General features: G+C 47.4%; 1 protein-coding gene across 1 annotated transcript in view; it reads right to left on the bottom strand.

Moving 5' to 3' along the window:
* Window positions 1–915: 915 nt before the first annotated feature.
* Window positions 916–17,449, bottom strand: part of TECPR1 (tectonin beta-propeller repeat containing 1) — a 35,958-nt gene continuing 19,424 nt past the window's right edge. Inside the window, exons 5-18 of the mRNA XM_048494148.1 lie at window positions 17,050–17,205; window positions 16,800–16,949; window positions 14,618–14,775; window positions 13,961–14,088; window positions 11,535–11,637; window positions 9,179–9,275; window positions 8,961–9,040; window positions 7,668–7,724; window positions 6,772–6,946; window positions 4,962–5,097; window positions 3,452–3,544; window positions 2,373–2,479; window positions 2,142–2,261; window positions 916–1,660 (exon numbers count right to left, since the gene is read on the bottom strand). Coding sequence (XP_048350105.1) covers window positions 1,463–1,660; window positions 2,142–2,261; window positions 2,373–2,479; window positions 3,452–3,544; window positions 4,962–5,097; window positions 6,772–6,946; window positions 7,668–7,724; window positions 8,961–9,040; window positions 9,179–9,275; window positions 11,535–11,637; window positions 13,961–14,088; window positions 14,618–14,775; window positions 16,800–16,949; window positions 17,050–17,205 — 1,758 coding nt within the window. The 3' untranslated portion in view covers window positions 916–1,462. The remainder of the gene's footprint in view (window positions 1,661–2,141; window positions 2,262–2,372; window positions 2,480–3,451; window positions 3,545–4,961; window positions 5,098–6,771; window positions 6,947–7,667; window positions 7,725–8,960; window positions 9,041–9,178; window positions 9,276–11,534; window positions 11,638–13,960; window positions 14,089–14,617; window positions 14,776–16,799; window positions 16,950–17,049; window positions 17,206–17,449) is intronic.

The raw sequence follows: 17,449 nt of genomic DNA, 5'->3' as shown, positions 1-17,449 counted from the left end.
GATCGGGGCAGGAACAAACCAGGAAACACTGGGCCTCAGACATCGCAACGCCCCCCTTTTCACCCAAGGTGTACCAAGATGCACAGAAGACCTTCTGACTTATAGCAAACTGCAGTTTGTTCTTGAGATCTTTCTCAGAAGGCCCTCTTTGGGTGACTTCCTGGTGGTGGCCCCCCAAGACATTTGCCTGAAAAAATGGGCCTGGTGTTTTGGCTCTGCGTTTGTTATGCAATTTGCTAAATTGGATTTTGTTGCGTGGTCAACCCACTTTTGTGCACTGGCGTTGTCTTGTGCTTTCTGGTATTTCTAACCCCGGTTGCTCCTTGGACAACAATCCTGGTTATTTTGTCAACATCGCTGCAGATTGTCCAACTGCTTAAACAACGCTTCTGTCATTTGTTCGGATTGTTTTTAAGTTTCAGTGCTTCGGATTGGATTTCTAAAAGCACTGGTCACCTTGATCATTTTTCAGAAAAGGCAGAATTAAACAAACCCCTCTTAAACAAATGAAAGATTCAAGTCTAACAGCAACTTACTGGCCAACAAGGTTTCTGGGCATGAGCTTCCGAGAGTTAAAAGTGCTCTTTTCCAGATATCAAATTCTCAAAGGCTCCAACCCTGAAAATCTTCTGGGTCTCCTGGACTTTTAGCTGTTCGACTTTAGACCAACTTGGCCGCCCTCTGAAATGTAAACCTTGCTTAAGTTCAGAAGCTGCAAACTGTGGTTTGTTCTCAGCCAGTTTGGAAGCGGGAAAACTGTGGTTTGTTCTCCATTTTATCATGGTGAACAAAGAGAGAGGATAGGGAACTTACAGATCAAATAGCCTCCGGGGCTAACTCTTGTGCCACCAACCAACCAACCCACCAACCCTCTCTCCCTCCCTCCCTCCCTCCCTCCCTCCCACCCACCCACAGTTTCTTCCTGATGTCCAAGTACAACCACAGTTTCCAAGGGACAAATAGGAAAGTGTATCTAAATCTCAATGTCCAAGCGGCCCCAATTCACATTCGAGTTTCAATATTAACAGCAGCTTGCGTCCAGAGGCTACCGGAGACCGGTCGTGGGCCGCTTGTCCGGCAGCGTCTCAGCTAATAAGTATTACTCAGAGAATAAATTAAAGGGCTTCCTCTCCTTCGGAAAATCCCAGTTCTGTAAACGATGCAACTGCAACTTGACCCATTCAGAACCAGGCAGCTACGCAACCCCCAAAACTGTCGCAATGGCTCGTGACGCTCTGGAGCGCCCTTGAAACAGTATCCAGCTGCGACGCTCGGCCGATCGTATTTTCGTTCGCAAGTTGCAGCGAATTCTCATCCTTCCCTCCTCGTGCCGGGGCGAAGCGTTCGGACGGGTGTACCGCACAGCTCCACCACACCTTTATGTTATCTGGGGTGGGCAGAGGTGAAGGAAGGGGGAAAGGGAAATCTGTCCTGCGGCCAATCTCTCTCGAACAGAGGCCGGTTAACACTGCACGGCGTTTCTGTCGACCCCTGGGTCTTCTTCCACCAAGAGTGTGGACTGAGGAGGCTGTTCTCTTCCTCCACTCTCTCCGCCTTCAGAATCGTTTGGCTCGACAGGTTGCTCTTCTGTGATTTCCCGGGATGTTCTTTTGGACATTTCGGTAGCGTTCCCCCGGACGGTAATGTGTTCCCATCCTCCCTAGAAACCAGGCACAGGAGAGAGGGCTTAAATGGATGGCTCAAAGATGTTAACAACCTCCAAAGACTACGAGACAGTGTGATGTAGTATCTGGGAGGCACGAATTCAAATCCCCGCTCGTGACATGGAAGTACACTGGCTACCCTTGGGCCTTTGATCTTTCAGCGTAGCCTACTGCACAGGATTATTGTACAGATAAAAACAGAGGTGAGGAGAACCATGTTAGCTGTTTTGGGCCCCCGTCAGGGGTACAAATGAATCAAATAAATAAATAATATCTTGAATATACACGGTGGGAAAAGATTGGTTGGGAGTCAGGCCTAACCTTCCACATTAAATCCATCCATCCATCCACCCACCACTAGCCGGCATTTGCCTTTCATTTTAAACCAAGATTTTTGTTCAAACAAGCTCCACTTTAGAAAGATCTCCTGACCGTGTGGCCAAAACAGATACCAGATGGGTTCAGAGGTCAACTCACCCCAATGCCGTAATCCCAGGACAGCCCTTTCGGCTCAATCGGTTGGACTCCGGTCCGGTGGCAGACGGTCCCGCAGCTCAGGCTGTGGCTCCCCTGAACTTTGTCGGCGATGACCCAGACCTGCGGGGCAGAGACACCAGAGGGCGGCTATAGCACAGGTCCAGCGTGCGGCAGGGCGGCCACTTTATACCAGACCCAGCCGAAACAGACAATTGGACGCTGAATTCAAACCTGGTCCAAAGGCCCGATGGAAACTTTCCGGACATTGTTGGAAATGGGTTCCCAGCTAGATCCCTGCGGGTAGTTTGGGGTGATTCCCTGCCGATACCACAGGTTGCCTGTAAGGGATAATATGATGACGGCACGATCAGCCCCGCTTTCTTCTTTAAATGTTTGGAAGTTTTAAGACAACCCCCTAATATTTCTGCAGTCCCTTTCCTGTCTCTCCCCCCCCCCGTAAGTGTGCCACAACCAGATGCTTGGCCCCCTCGGGGTGGGTGGGACTTGACCCTTTCCCCTCTCCCCCCAAGGTGGGCCTTGACTATTATTATTATTATTATTATTATTATTATTATTATTATTATTATTATTATTATTATTATTATTATTATTATTATTATTATTATTATTATTATTATTATTATTATTAAATTCGATTTGATAAACCGCCCTACCCCCGAAGGGCTCAGGGCGGTGTACAATAGCAAATGACAAGACAATAAAACAAATCGAATAGCCCCAATTAAAAACAATACAAAACCTTAAAACTATAGCAGCAGTAACCTACAAAAAATGAATAATAATAATAAAAGGCGTCCGGCATCAAACCCCAGTGGACAAACCCTGGGAGGGGGTAGGCAGATGGTCAAGTATATAGCCAGTGCTAGAACTGGGGGGCAGCAGCAAAGAGGGTATGGCTCAGCCCCAAAAAAAGTCTCCCCCGTGGAACAACACAGTTTTGCAAGCCCTGCGGAACTCTCCAAGGTCCCACAGGGCCCTAACTACTGGAGGTAGAGCGTTCCACCAGGCAGGGGCCAGGGCAGTAAATGCCCTGGCCCGCGTGGAGGCCAACCGCATCATGTAGGGGCCGGGGACCACCAGCAGATTCACCTCAGCTGAGCGGAGGACGCGACTCGGGACATATGGGGTGAGACGGTCCCGTAGGTATAATGATGTGCTCCTCCCTCCTCTTCTCCCCAAGGTGGGCGGGCCATGCGGGGATGGCCCTCTTCCCCCTCCCCGGGGTGAGTGGCCCCCGACCTCACCGACGCCCCGGGTGAAAAAAGCGAGCGGGAGTTAAAAATCCTCACCGTTTTTATCCACCACGAACACGGCCGTCCGCCCGACGGAAACCTGCTTCAACTTCTGCTTCGGAGGAGCGCGAACATGGTACCAGCAGTCCCCTGCAAGATATTGACACATTTTTCTTTCTTTTTTTAAAAAAAGAAGAAGTGGACATACACATTTGTCCAGCTGGCTGGAGGAAGCATTGTGTTCCGATACGCAGCCCGAATGATACAAAAATCCTCCAACGCGAAAAATCAGCGTCATGCTTCTCCCTTTTCTAAGACAGTCAGCTTGGCCTGGGTTTGTCTGAGCTTTGGAGTGAAGCAGGGTGGGCTGCAGTATTTGGATGGGAGACCACCCTGGGAGATGGGAAAGGCAAACCACCTTGGCTCATCTCTTGCATAGAAACCCCATGGATGAGGGTCGCCATCAGTCCACTGTGACTTCACGGCAGCACTTCTCCTTTTCGAAGGGCTTCAGCCAGGTCACGTCATTTCCGTCTTTTTAAAAAATCCCCGCCACTAGAAAAAGTGCAGGTCAGGGAAGAAAACTAGGCTGCGTGCTTTCTTCAGCACTGGTTTTCTATGCGCAAGCACTGTTTATACACAGAGGTGCACCCAACTGTCTATCTGAAACGATGTGGCCCAGACATAAGTTTCCTACCTCAGTGAGAACTGAGGTTGGTCCAGGAAGAAGAGAGTTTGGATTTATACCCCACCTTACTCTCCTGTAAGGAGACTCAAAGGGACTTACAAACTCCTTTCCTTTCCTCTCTCCACAACAGACACCTTGGGAGGCAGGTGGGGCTAAAAGAGTTCTGAGAGAACTGGGACTGGACAAAGTCACTCAGCAGGGTTCATGTGGAGAAGCAGGTATTCGAACCTGGTTCTCCGGATTAGAGTCCACCACTCTTAACCTTTACACCTATTTTTTCTTAGAACCATGATTTTGGGCAGGGTACAGCCTGCACCAGAGAGAAGGACTTAAAATATTTTTCTTTGGGGGATTTCACCCTTCCCAAGCTACCATTAACCAAAGCAAAGGACAGGTAATATTTCTGATATCTGCCTTTTCCCCTACAGCAGCGAAAGTGGCAGTGAGATTTTTTTCCAAATGGCCTGTGTTTGGGGGGGGAGGGTTAAAACCCTCTCTGCTTGGAGACACAGCGTGAACCTATCATATGCCCTTCTTCCTTAAAGCGACAGTTCAAAAGGGAGTCAGAATATCCCGTCGCAAGTTTCTAATGCAGTGATTCTCAACCTTCCTAATGCCACGACCCTTTAATACAGTTCCTCATGTTGTGGTGATCCCCAACCATAAAATTAGTTGTGTCTCGGTTCCTAAGACCATCGGAAACATGTGTTTTCTGATGGTCTTAGCGACCCCTGTGAAAGGGTAATTTGATCCCCAAAGGGGTCGCGACCCACAGGTTGAGAACCGCTGTTCTAACATAATATGCCGCTAGATACTTATTCCTTAAAGCACCGAGGCGGGCAGAGCGACAGCCAACATGACTGACTAACACAGCCGTACCTTCTGGTTTCTGCGGCGAGACGGAGCCACGGTAGAAGGCGGAGCCGTCGCGAGCTACCGCCCAGACCTGATAGAACCCTCCGACGGATACCGAGATGAATGGCTGATCGGTCCCCACGTGCAGCCAAGAAGAACCCTAGTTGTGGAGAGTATATGTTGCTTACAAACTATGCATGGGATTCGGGCGGAGGCAGAGCCCCCAAAGAACCCCTCGTGTCTGTCAAATATGGGCAATGCTGGAAGATCACAGGATGTCGCAGCAAGAACTGCTCATTATAATCCTATAGGGCAGGATTCTCCAACATGGCCCCATGGGGCTCGCCACTATTTTGCTTGGCACCCACTGAGTTTCTCCAAAAGTGGGCCAGGCGATCACCAAGACAACAAACTGTACAGCGGGAGACGTGAAACAAATGAGCTCGGATTCATTTCTGACAAGCACAAATTTGGGATTTCCTGGGTCTCATGAGCTTCTTTCACACAAGTAGCTGAGGTGGAAAAGTTCCTAGTCTGAAATAAACCGCGGTTTATCAGAACTGGCAAACTGGGGCGTTTCAACTAACTGGGGATTATAGGCAAGAAACCAACTTGGGGGAAAGAGCATAGAAACACGCCACAAAACCCAGTAGGTCTGGTTTCTATCTTCTGGCGCAATTTCTGTCATCTATTTAGTTAATAGTGGATGGGTTATTACTGCTACTGTTTTTATTGTATCGTATTAATTGTTTTCATTGGGATTATTCGATTTGTGTCTTTTTAATTACATTGTATTGGTTGTCATGTCTGTACACCGCCCTGAGCCCTTTGGGGGTAGGGCGGTTTATCAAATCGAATGAATGAATGAATGAATGAATGAATGGATTGATTGATTGATTGATTGATTGATTGATTGATTGATTGATTGAATGAATGAATGAATGAATGAATGAATGAATGAATTAATTAATTAATTAATTAATTAATTAATTAATTAATTAATTAATTAATTGTTGGGGCCCTGGATAAATGTAGACAGTCTGGGTGGGGTGATTTTTTTTTCAAGCCCTTTGGGGGTAGGGCGGTTTATCAAATCGAATGAATGAATGAATGAATGAATGAATGAATGAATGAATGAATGAATGAATGAATGAATGAATGAATGAATGAATGAATGAATTGTTGGGGCCCTGGATAAATGTAGACAGTCTGGGTGGGGTGATTTTTTTTTCAAACATACCAGAGAAGCGTTCACCCCAATTACTTACTTTTCCTGCTCAGTGAGACTCAAAGCAGAATATGTCAGTTACAACAATAAAACCTCAAGTCAAAGAAACACACAAAGAAGAGACAGCCTTCGCTTGCATGCTACTAAAAACATGTTGGAAAAACTCCGCTGAATTTCAGAAGGTAGCTTGTAGGGGAAGAGGCAAACCCAAATCCAGCCGCACTGCAGAGACCATCAAAAGTTTTTGGATACAAGCTTTCGCGACTCAAAGCTCCCTTTGCCAGGTTCACGGACAAGGGGATCTTTGACGCGGAGAAGTTTGTACCCCGAAAATCTCATCAGTCTGTCAAACGGCTGCACGCGAAAGTTGCTCTTCAATTTCACTTGGAATTCTTTACAGTCAGACCAAGGGGGTCTCCAGAGGGCCTGAAATGAAATTTGGGTCCACGAAGGACTAACGGATCCCCCCTGCCCCGGTTAATCTGAGAAGTGGGTCTCGGATGCTTTTCGGAGAAGGAGAGGTACCAAAAGAGTTCAAAAGAGCATGGTGGGCAATTTTCAGGCTCAAGGGAGGGATGAAACCGAAACCTACGCACGGAGGCTTACCGCGGGGTTCTCGGGAGAGACGTTCAATCGGCAGAGAACCTCTCCCTTGTCACTGACGGCCCAGAGAGCCACACATTCTTCTTTGGCGCTGGGCGACTCGGGAATGATGGAGACGTCCCATAAAGCTATGGGAGGGACTTCCAGCCACGGCCCGCTGGTGACGATTTTGCATTTCCTACGGGCAGAAGAGCGAGTGGGAAAGAAGAGAAGAAGAAGGCTTGGATTTAAACTCCGTGGCTAAACTCTGCGGCTAAACTCTGCGGCTAAACTCCGCGGCTTCGTGTTGATGTGTTTGGGGCTGTGTAGGGATGGGTGGAGGAAGGGGAAAGTGAGGATGATATATGAGTCTGAAATTGTATGAGTATGATGTATTGTATGAAACTGTATGAGTATGATATATGAGTCTGAAATTGTGTGCATCGAGGAATGCTGCTGTAAATTTCGTTGTGCGTGCACAATGACAATAAAAATGCTTATGCTTATATCCCCCCTTTCTCTCCTGTAGGAAACTCAAAAGGGGCTCACAATCTCCTTTCCCTTACCCCCCTCACAACAAATACCAGTTTCCCGCCCCTTTCCCAGTCCCTTTATCACAGTTCAGCCTGGGATTCTGGCTGGTAAGCCTGAGTAGACCAAAAGAAGGACAGAGAAATCGGTGTTCAGGGTGTGCGTAATTCCACGCACACACCAGGTGCCCTTTCCCAAAGAGTTGGGATCGCTGCGTGCCTCAGCCCTTGGTAACTTTCACAACCCCTCTAGTAAAGAAGGTAAGAGGGATGAAGTCACTGGGACAGAATGAAACATTTTAAAGGGTGGGGGAATTTAAGTGCAAAGGAAGAAAAGAGCAGCATTGTTGAAGTGTGCCAAAGGCAGTTTCAAAATGCCGTGCGTTTTACCTGGCCCATCGCCTCCGTCGCACAAAGTCCTTCAGCGTCTTGTGCCCGTGATAAGACCTGCCAGGAAGCGGAGACACAAATTTTAAGACACTCCCAAGCGATCCTACGGCAACAGCGCTCTCTGCCAGTAAAAGGCACGGTGCCTTCTTGCCTCTCTATAACAAACCGTTGTGGGCTAGCGGGCCCTAAATTGTGGCTTGACACTCAGTGGGTTGCCAAACTCCAGTTCCCAGCACTGGACCCGCTGTTATTTGTTACTTTTAAAAACACAATAATTACATCTAATTGCCGAAAGGAACCCAGACCAAGGGATTCAAACTCAGAATTTGGCTAGAACAAGGGTCCCCAATTTTTGCTCCTGGGGGAACCTTTGGAATTTGGAATCAGGGCAGCCAGCACATCCACAAAATGGCTGCCACAAGAGGCGGAGCCAGCTAGAAAATGGCTGCCACAAGAGGCGGAGTCAGTCAGAAAATGGCTACCGCATCCAACCTTAAATCCCGCAAAGCAATGGAAGCTACTGCTGTAGCAATTTTTTTCAAAAACACACACACACAGCCAATCAAATTTGCAATAGCCAATCAAAAGCCTTGCGGAGCAAAAGACCCAGTAGGCTCTGCCCACTGGATGGGGGTCAGAAAAGGTGTCGGGGTGTCAGGGACCCATGAGCTAGAACATAACCTAACAAAACAATCCATTACGAATTGTATCTCTTTCCTTTGCACTGTGCACAACTTTTCTCTGCACTGCATATATTTTCCCTTCACTGTGCATATATTTTATACGAAGAAGAAGCGTTTGGATTTATACCCCACTTTTCTCTCCTGTAAGGAGACTCAAGGTGGCTTACAAGCTCCTTTCCCTTCCTCTACCCACAACCAACACCTTGTGAGGCAGTTGGGGCTGAGAGAACTGTGACTAGCCCAAGGTCACCCAGCAGGAATGTAGGAGTGCAGAAACACATCTGATTAACCAGATAAGCCTTTGCCACTCATGTGGAAAAGAGGGGAATTAAACCCAGTTCTCTAGATTAGAATCCACCTGCTCTTAACCACTACACCACGCTTATGCTTTCCTTTCTGTTCTAAATTTCAAAACCCCAAATTCTTTCACCTTTCCTTATAAGTAAGACCCCCTGGCCATTGGATTGCACCTCCAGAATGCGAGAGACACGCTTCACAAGCCGCACTCCGGTCGGGACACTTCACTGGGTCACCTTTTGTACCTTAGCCAGAGAGGAGGTGAATTGTGTGCCACCCGGGTGGCTAAAAGGATCGAACGGGAAGCACTTACGCCGGAAAGTCGGCGGCGTACTGCCAGCCTTCTCGGTCAGTTCCTCCCGAGACGCTAAAATCGACGGACCATTCGGAGACCTAGATTGCGTAAAGGAGAGGCAATTAAATGCATTTTTTAATAGAGAGAAAGGAGAAGAGAAGACGGAGCTGCATAGCTTCTCAGCATACGCTGGCCAGTGCCATCGGGGAAATAGGAAAGGGACAAGGTCGGCTTACCCACACCCATTGTGGCGACGGGGGCTTCGTGTTTGCCTTCGTGCACTCCTGCAGGCCCGAGGCGTCGCTCCACATGTACCGGTCGGTTGGCAGCCCCCTGAAAACCAGCAGAACGCAAGACCCTCAGAGCTCGGTCTGTGACAAGGCCACTTAGGACGCAAACTCTGCTGCCTTCGGATGGACTCAAGCATGGTTTAAAATGTGACTGCGGCAAAGCAAAGAATACTTTGCGCTTGTGCAGCACCTTAAACTAAGGTGGGGTCCCCAAATTTGTGCCCGTAGGATCTGTTGACACTTTTTCTGGTGCACATCTTGTGTCTGACCGCCTCCTGCAGCAGCCATTTTGTGCCTGGCTCCGCCTCCTGAGACAGCCATTTTGTGCCTGGCTCCGCCTCCTGAGGCAGCCATTTTGCGCCCACCATATTGTCAGAATTTCAATGGTGCCTGGAGGTTGATATCCATGCAGGATTTTATGTTTTAAATCAAGCTTTGTTCCTTTGTAACTATAGTAAATGCAGGACCCAGAAGTACCGAATTATGATAAAAAGAGCTTCAGTGTACTTTAAGCCTGCTTTGAATCTGGGCAAGAGACAGGCAGAGCCAAAACCGAAGAGAACATAAGAACATAAGAACATAAGAACAAGCCAGCTGGATCAGACCAGAGTCCATCAAGTCCAGCTCTCTGCTACTCACAGTGGCCCACCAGGTGCCTTTGGGAGCTCACAGGCAGGATGTGAAAGCAATGGCCTTCTGCGGCTGCTGTTGCTCCCGAGCACCTGGTCTGCTAAGGCATTTGCAACCTCAGATTAAAGAGGATCAAGATTGGTAGCCATAGATCTGACTTCTCCTCCATCAATCTGTCCAAGCCCCTTTGAAAGCTATCCAGGTTAGTGGCCATCACCACCTCCTGTGGCAGCATATTCCAAACACCAATCACACGTTGCGTGAAGAAGTGTTTCCTTTTATTAGTCCTAATTCTTCCCCCCAGCATTTTCAATGAATGCCCCCTGGTTCTAATATTGTGAGAAAGAGAGAAAAATTTCTCTCTGTCAACATTTTCTACCCCATGCATAATTTTGTAGACTTCAATCATATCCCCCCTCAGACGTCTCCTCTCCAAACTAAAGAGTCCCAAACGCTGCAGCCTCTCCTCATAAGGAAGGCCCCTTCCACACATGCAGAATAATGCACTTTCAATCCACTTCCACAATTGTTTGCAAGTGGATTTTGCTCTTCCGCACAGTCAAATCTAGCTTCAAAATGCATTGAAAGTGGATCGAATGTGCATTATTCTGCATAGGTTTAAGCAACCCCGAGGCTGAGCATAAACATTACGAGGAGTTGATCTTGGAGACTCCATCTGCGTCCCTATACAGTTCAGATTTGCTAACACACGAGGCTTGTTCGCAGATGACATTTTTAGGGGTCCGTTAAAAAACGGGACGGGAACATCTCGGAAGAAACCTGGGAGTTAGGCTTTGCCATCCCTCAGATGGCATTTCGTAAAACGCTTTTCTTCCGTTTCTCCCATGCCCCAAGTTTAATGTAAATGTGCCCTCTTGTGGGGAGATTTAGGTATTTACTAATAGTGAACAATAAAAGATTCCCATGACCAAACACAAGGATACACTGTGCTGAGTGGGGCAATAGGGAAAAGTCACGTAATTTAAGAAGAAGAAGAGTTTGGATTTATATTCCCCCTTTCTCTCCTGCAGGAGACTCAAAGGAGCTTACAATCTCCTTGCCCTTCCCCCTCACAACAAACACCCTGTGAGGTAGGTGGGGCTGAGAGAGCTCCGAGAAGCTGTGACTAGCCCAAGGTCACCCAGCTGGCGTGCGTGGGAGTGCACAGGCTAATCTGAATTCCCCAGAGAAGCCTCCACAGCTCAGGCGGCCGAGCTGGGAATCAAACCCGGTTCCTCCAGATTAGATACACGAGCTCTTAACCTCCTACGCCACTGCTGCTCCTGAAGTCTGAAGGGTCTAATTCTGATCAGGGTTGAGTGGCCAAGCATTCAGTGAAAGAGCGCAGAAGACGTCTACTGCAATATGTCTACCACATCCAAGGAATCTCGGATCGGGGCGCTTCAGATGAGACGCTAACTCCAAGCCCCCGTCCGCACATGCAGAATAATGCATTTTCAATCCACATCCACAATTGTTTGCAAGTGGATTGGGCCGTTCTGCACAGCTACAAAGTGGATTGAAAGTGGATTGAAAGTGCATCGTTCTGCATCTGCGGAAAGGGCATATGGAGGGAATTCCGTTAGTTTTGGAAACGCAGCACTGCTGCGAAACCACACTCACCAATCACAGTCATCACAGTGAGGAACATTTGACGTTTGGTGACCCTCACCTGCTGCTGTAACCGGTGACCGGGTTCCATCGCTGATTCTCATAAATATAGACACTCTTCACATCCGCCTGGGCATAGATGTTTTCAGAGCCGTCTGTCAAACCTGAAAGACCCAAAACCGCTCATTCGCCCTTCTTCCCCACGCGATTGCCACCTTAGCGGGAAGTTTTTAATATATTTTATTTATAATCATTTTTATATACCGTCCCTCCCCTGAAGGGCTTTGGGCGGTGAACAACACAATAACAAACAATCACATTAAAAACCCCATTTAAAACAGCGGATTAAACAAAATTACATCGGCATCCAGCATAAAACTTCGTAAAACTTCATAAACCCACCCTGGAAAGAGCAAACCCAGAGAGCTGAGGGGCCCATAAAAATTAGGGGTCCAGAGTGTAAAAAGGGGAAGAGGAGGAGGGCGTACATCAGCGGCTGGCCTCTCCAAACGCCCGGTGGAACAATTTGGTCTTACAGGCCCTGCGGAACTCTCCAAGATCCCGCAGGGCCCGGATAGCTGGTGGCAAAGTGTTCCACCAGGCAGGGGCCAGGGCTGTAAAGGCCGTGGCCCGGGTAGAGGCCAGCCGCATCATCGAGAGGCTAGGGACAACCAGCAAGTTGGCCTCTGCCGAACGCAGAGGCCGCACAGGGACATATGGGGTAAGACGGTCCCGAAGGTACGAAGGTCCCAGGCTGCGTAAGGCCTGAAAGGTACGTACCCACACCTTATGAATTATTCGGAACTCAACTGGGAGCCAATGCAAGTGACGCAAGCAATATTCAATTTGGTTTCACTTCCCCGGCGGCCTGTTGGCAGCCTGTAAAGGGTTTTATTCATCCCCGTCTTCCCAGAGGAGATGCGGGGACACCTTAGCGATGTAATAAGAACAGTGTAAAGGGTATTGTAAGCACCTTAGGAGGATTTAGGAAATGATGGAGCTATAACAAGGTGAGGCCTAAGAAATGCAAAAGCTGGGTTAGAGAAATTAGAAAGCAAGGCAGAAAAAAAGAACAGTAAACAGGGTCACAGAATCTTCCTGAATAATTTCAGTTCTACGGCCACCTTATCTGCTACCTGTTTCTCTGGAAAGAAGACATCCCCTGAGAATAAGACATAGTAGAGGTTTTGCTGAAGTGCTAAAGATAAAACATCCCCCGAAAGTAAGGCGTAGCAAAGTTTTTGTTTGGAAGCAGGCCCGACGACCAGAGCATGCAGCCGTGGAGCGGAAAAATAAGACATCCCCTGAAAATAAGACAGAGCGCATCTCTGGGAGCAAAAATTAATATAAGACGCTGTCTTGTTTTCGGAGAAACACGGTATATAAAACTATGCTCCCCCGAACAATTCTGATTAAGTTTATGTCATCCTGACGCCTTGGTACATTTTTTCATACAGCAGAGATTCAAACCACAGGCTCTAAATGCAAAATGCTGATAATAAAAACTACTTGATCTCCCCTTACTTTAATAGGAGGAATGTCACTCTAGATCAGGGGTCTTCAAACTATGGCCCTCCAGATGCTCGTGGACTACAATTCCCATCAGCCCCTGCCAGCATGGCCAAGTGGCAGGACTGATGGGAATTGTAGTCCATGAACATCTGGAGGGCCACAGTTTGAAGACCCCTGCTCTAGAACAAGGGGAACTAAGTCCAGCCTGTAGGCACCATAAGAGCTGGTTTTCCTTGGTGGTTTTCCATCCAAGTCGCTTAGCTTCTGAGATCCAAGAAAATCAGGCTAGCCTGCGCCATCCAGGTCAAAACAAGAGATGTGTGAAGGTGGTTTGCCACTGGCTACCTCTGGATAGCAACACCTTCAACTTCCTTGGTGGTTTCCCATCCAAGTTCTAACCAGAACTTAGCACCCAAGATCTAACAAGAACTTGATAGCCTGGGGCCATCCAGGTCAGGGCAAGACAAGAAAGAGGTGGTTTGCCATTGCCTGCCTCTGCACAGCCACCTTGGACTTCCTTGGTGGGCTCCCATTCAAGCACTAATCAGGGTTGACCCTGCTTAGCTTCTGAGATCAGGTTAGCCTGCACCATCCAGCAAGAGATGTACAGAGGTGGTTTGCCTGCCTCTGCACAGCTAACCCTGGACTTCCTTGGTGGTCTGCTATCTTAGTACTGATCAGAGTAGCCTGCACCATCCATGTCAAAGCAAGAGATGTTTGGAGGTGGTTTGCCATTGTTTGCCTCTGCATAGCAACCCTTGAATTCCTTGATAGTCTCCCACCAAAGTATCAACCACAGCTGCTTTGCTTCCAAACTCCCACGAGCCCAGGCTAAACAGGGCTGTTTGGGGCTCCTGAAATGTACAATCGATTTATCAGCAAGCCCTATTTGAACACTTCTGGGAGCCACTGGAATTTGTCACAGCAAAGTAGCCAGGATGCTCAGTAGCATCTGTGGGGGGGAAAATCAGTTACCTGAAAAGAAACCACCTCCATATCCTCCAGTATAAACCCAGGCTGTGTGGTCATACCCCACGCCCCAAACTATTCCGCGGCTGTTGCATTCAACCACTCTGAGATGTCCTCCGACCTGTCGCCAAAACCTACGAAGAGAAGAGAATCCATTAAATATGCCCCCGTGGGTAAAACATTTGATCTGCCAGATTAATCGTCTGAAGGCCTTTTTGACAAACAACAGAAAACCCCATACTGAATAAGGTGCTTCTAGAAAAATACAGAGAATAGTTTTAAATATAAAAAGTGCAGGTAGGCTTGTCTTAAAAAAAAATCTAGTTAGTTAGTTAGCTAGCTAGTTAGCTAGTTAGTTAGTTTTATATCCTGCCCTTCCCTGACGGCTCAGGGCGGCTTCCAACAAACCTAATAAATATATAAAACAACAACTGAACATAATTAATTCATTTAAAACCCCATTAATCCAATGGTGACCATATAACTGCAATAACAGCCCAATCCACCAGGGGCCGGGGAGCGCATGGCAGCAGTGGGAAGGAAGAAAAGCCAAAAATCTTCCTGCGCCCTGAAAACCCCATAGGGGAAGTTCAGAGCTGACTGCAGTGGCGTCCAGAGGCTGAGAGCCCGGCAGAGAGAGAAAGAACATCACACGCTTCTTACATCTGGTCACTTGGCATTGGGTGTGTTGCGGCCTCCAGATCGGGCGTCGGCTCGCTGACAAACACGTCTCCTTTGCAGGTCACCGACCAGATGGCCTGAGGGGACGGAGGGCCCTGAATCCGCCGGCTTTCAGAACAGGACGTGCTCAACAGAGCCAGCTGAGAGGAGACACAAATTGAGGAGAGGTTTAGAAACAAGGAAGGGTGTGGCATTTAGAAACGAGGAAGGCAGAGTCAGTAGCGTAACTATGGGGGAGAAGGGGGGCAGGAGCCCTGGGCGCCACTTGGCCAGGTCATATGGGGGGGCATATTGCCAAAACGCCCCCACAACTGCGCACATAGCTGAACTCCACATGAACGTAAAAAAGAATACAGAATTTTTTTTAAAAAAAGTGTACCTGCACGGGGTTCTACATACCCCGCGTTACATCTAAACCAGATTGCTTTAGCTATCAGGGCAACCAGCAGTGTATATTTGGGGATTCACTTCCTGATTCAATTTTTGCTTTCTTTAACAATGCAAACAGAGACTCTCCTTTTCTCAGCGTGCCTTCGGCCGAGATAACAGTGGCTTTAACAGGTTTTTAATCTCCTGGTTTTAACTCATGGCTTTCCCCCAAAGGATTTTTAATCTGGCTTTTACTCAAGGAGTTTGTATTATTAAATCTGATTCTTCCAATGGCTTTTGTGTGTGCTTGGGCGTTTTGTTACATAATGCATCCTAACCAAATTGTGGAAATAATAATGACATTGTCGACTACCGATAACACAAAAAGTCAAGATATCCCCATGGAGATTAACCTTTGGCCCGCTAAATACGAAACCATGGCCCCAAAGCTTTCCATCTCCCATAATGCACTGAGGTGGTCTCACAACAATTTGGCACCAAAAAGGTTCCCATGTAACAAAAAAACCTGCTGTGAATTTTTTTGAAAAGCTTGAATGTTTCCAATGAAGGCAAAAATCTTTTCCCACAAGACAGTCAGAGCTGTCAATTACCCTTCCACCCTCAAGATAAATTTTAGACACAAATAGATAAATGTTAAGACTCTGGCCTGTGGAACTCCTTGCCATTTTTTTTACACAAGCCTTTATTGGCATATAAAACAGGACAAAATTTTAAAACAAAACAAGGTTAAGAAATGCAGTTAAAATTGCTAAAATTACTAATTTCCAGTATAAAATTTGCAACAGTTTCACAAAAGAGCACATCAGAGCTGTTCAGGAGATTGGGTATCTTATAACACTCATGCCACTGAGAACATTGCAAGAAAATGGAATTCATGTATTTCATGCGTATCTTATTGTATTTAGGGCATAGAAACAAAGAATGGTTGAGTGTTTCGACCGTAGTCCTATCACATGAACAAACTCTTTTAGAACGTTCCATATTCTTAAATCTTCCCTCCAGCAGAGCTGATGGCAGCACATTACATCTTGCAGTAGCCAAGGCTCTCCTCTGGGTGGGATTAATCAGCAGACGAAGATATGCTGCCATAATTCCTCGCTCGCATGGGATTAATAATGTAGTCGGAGAACAGGCTGTCTTGGCAGCACGAGTCAAATTATGAAAATCAAGATCCAAGAGCCTATTCTTAACTAGTCTGAAGGCTTCCACCTTTGTGAGCATAAGGAGTGATTCCAAGGGGAAACCAATAGCTTCAACCTTTCTAAAGATCAAAGTATACCATTCTGAAATAAAGTGATCTGATAACAGAGAGGGAATATAGCTATTGGATCCTTCTCCTTGCCATTTGATATTAGGGCCCTGCAGGATCTTAATCGCTACTGCAGAGTACCTGCAAAACAGACATTTCCCACTGAGCCTTTGGCGCAGTGGCAGCCATGGGTCCATCCCATCTTGATATCCCCCCCCCCCAACTTTTATTTTCCTTCCTCCTTTCTACCCGAAGCGTGATTTTATTTATGACAGGACAGGATTGGACAGTTTTTAGACTGCGTGAGAGTCCAGTGCGGATACCCCAGTTAGTTGCCATCTGAAGGATTCATATTTATATCTGTATTTGTATTTCAATGCTTAAGTTATATTGTTATTGAACTGGTTTTATGATGACGGAGGCATTTTAAAATATCTGTCAGCCGCCCTGTGTTTGGCTTTGACCAGCAAAGGGCAGGATAACAAATCCAATAAAACAAAATAAAAATAAACAGCCGTGGCTCACCCAGTCATGCATTTCCTGTTCGGTGGCGGCCGCGAGACGGATCGGCCAGCGTTGCTTAGTCCTTTCCGGGGTGTAGAGCGCGAAGGAATGCTTGGCTTCGTTCAGGATCTCGACCAGGATAGTGACTTCGTTGAGGAACACATGGAGATACTGCAGAAAGACAGGGCATGGGCCCAGGAAATATCACACAATCCCAATGCAGAAAATCCAAGACAAGGTCTACGGAGGCCACGCTGTTCTAGCAACATACCTTCTTCTCCTCCATCTGAACGTAATAGATGAAAAGGATGCTGTCCCGTGTCCCGTCGTTTCCCGTGAACTGCTCCAGAGCCACCCGGACATCAATCCATTTGTGCGGTTTCCAGCTCCTCCACCACTGCAGGGTGCCTGTTTTGACCCAGACCGACTATGGGGATGGGAAAGAGAAACAACGCATTTTAGGGGGAGAAGCCACAAAATAACCCAGTTTGCCACTTCTGAGCAATCTCTCTTTCCTACACCACATTTTTAAAGCCTTCCAGCCCAACCTAGTTTAAACTTCCACAAGCCACCTCTGGCAACGGTAAAAATGATAAAAACTGGCAGGGCAAAACTCTTTTTAAACATCGGATCGTGCTCCGTTGTCTCTGTTAACTTGTTCACTGCGGAAA

The sequence above is a fragment of the Sphaerodactylus townsendi genome, linkage group LG04 (assembly GCF_021028975.2).
Source record: "Sphaerodactylus townsendi isolate TG3544 linkage group LG04, MPM_Stown_v2.3, whole genome shotgun sequence".
In the NCBI taxonomy this organism is placed as follows: Eukaryota; Metazoa; Chordata; class Lepidosauria; order Squamata; family Sphaerodactylidae; genus Sphaerodactylus; species Sphaerodactylus townsendi.
This window is presented reverse-complemented; position numbering and strand designations above follow the sequence as displayed.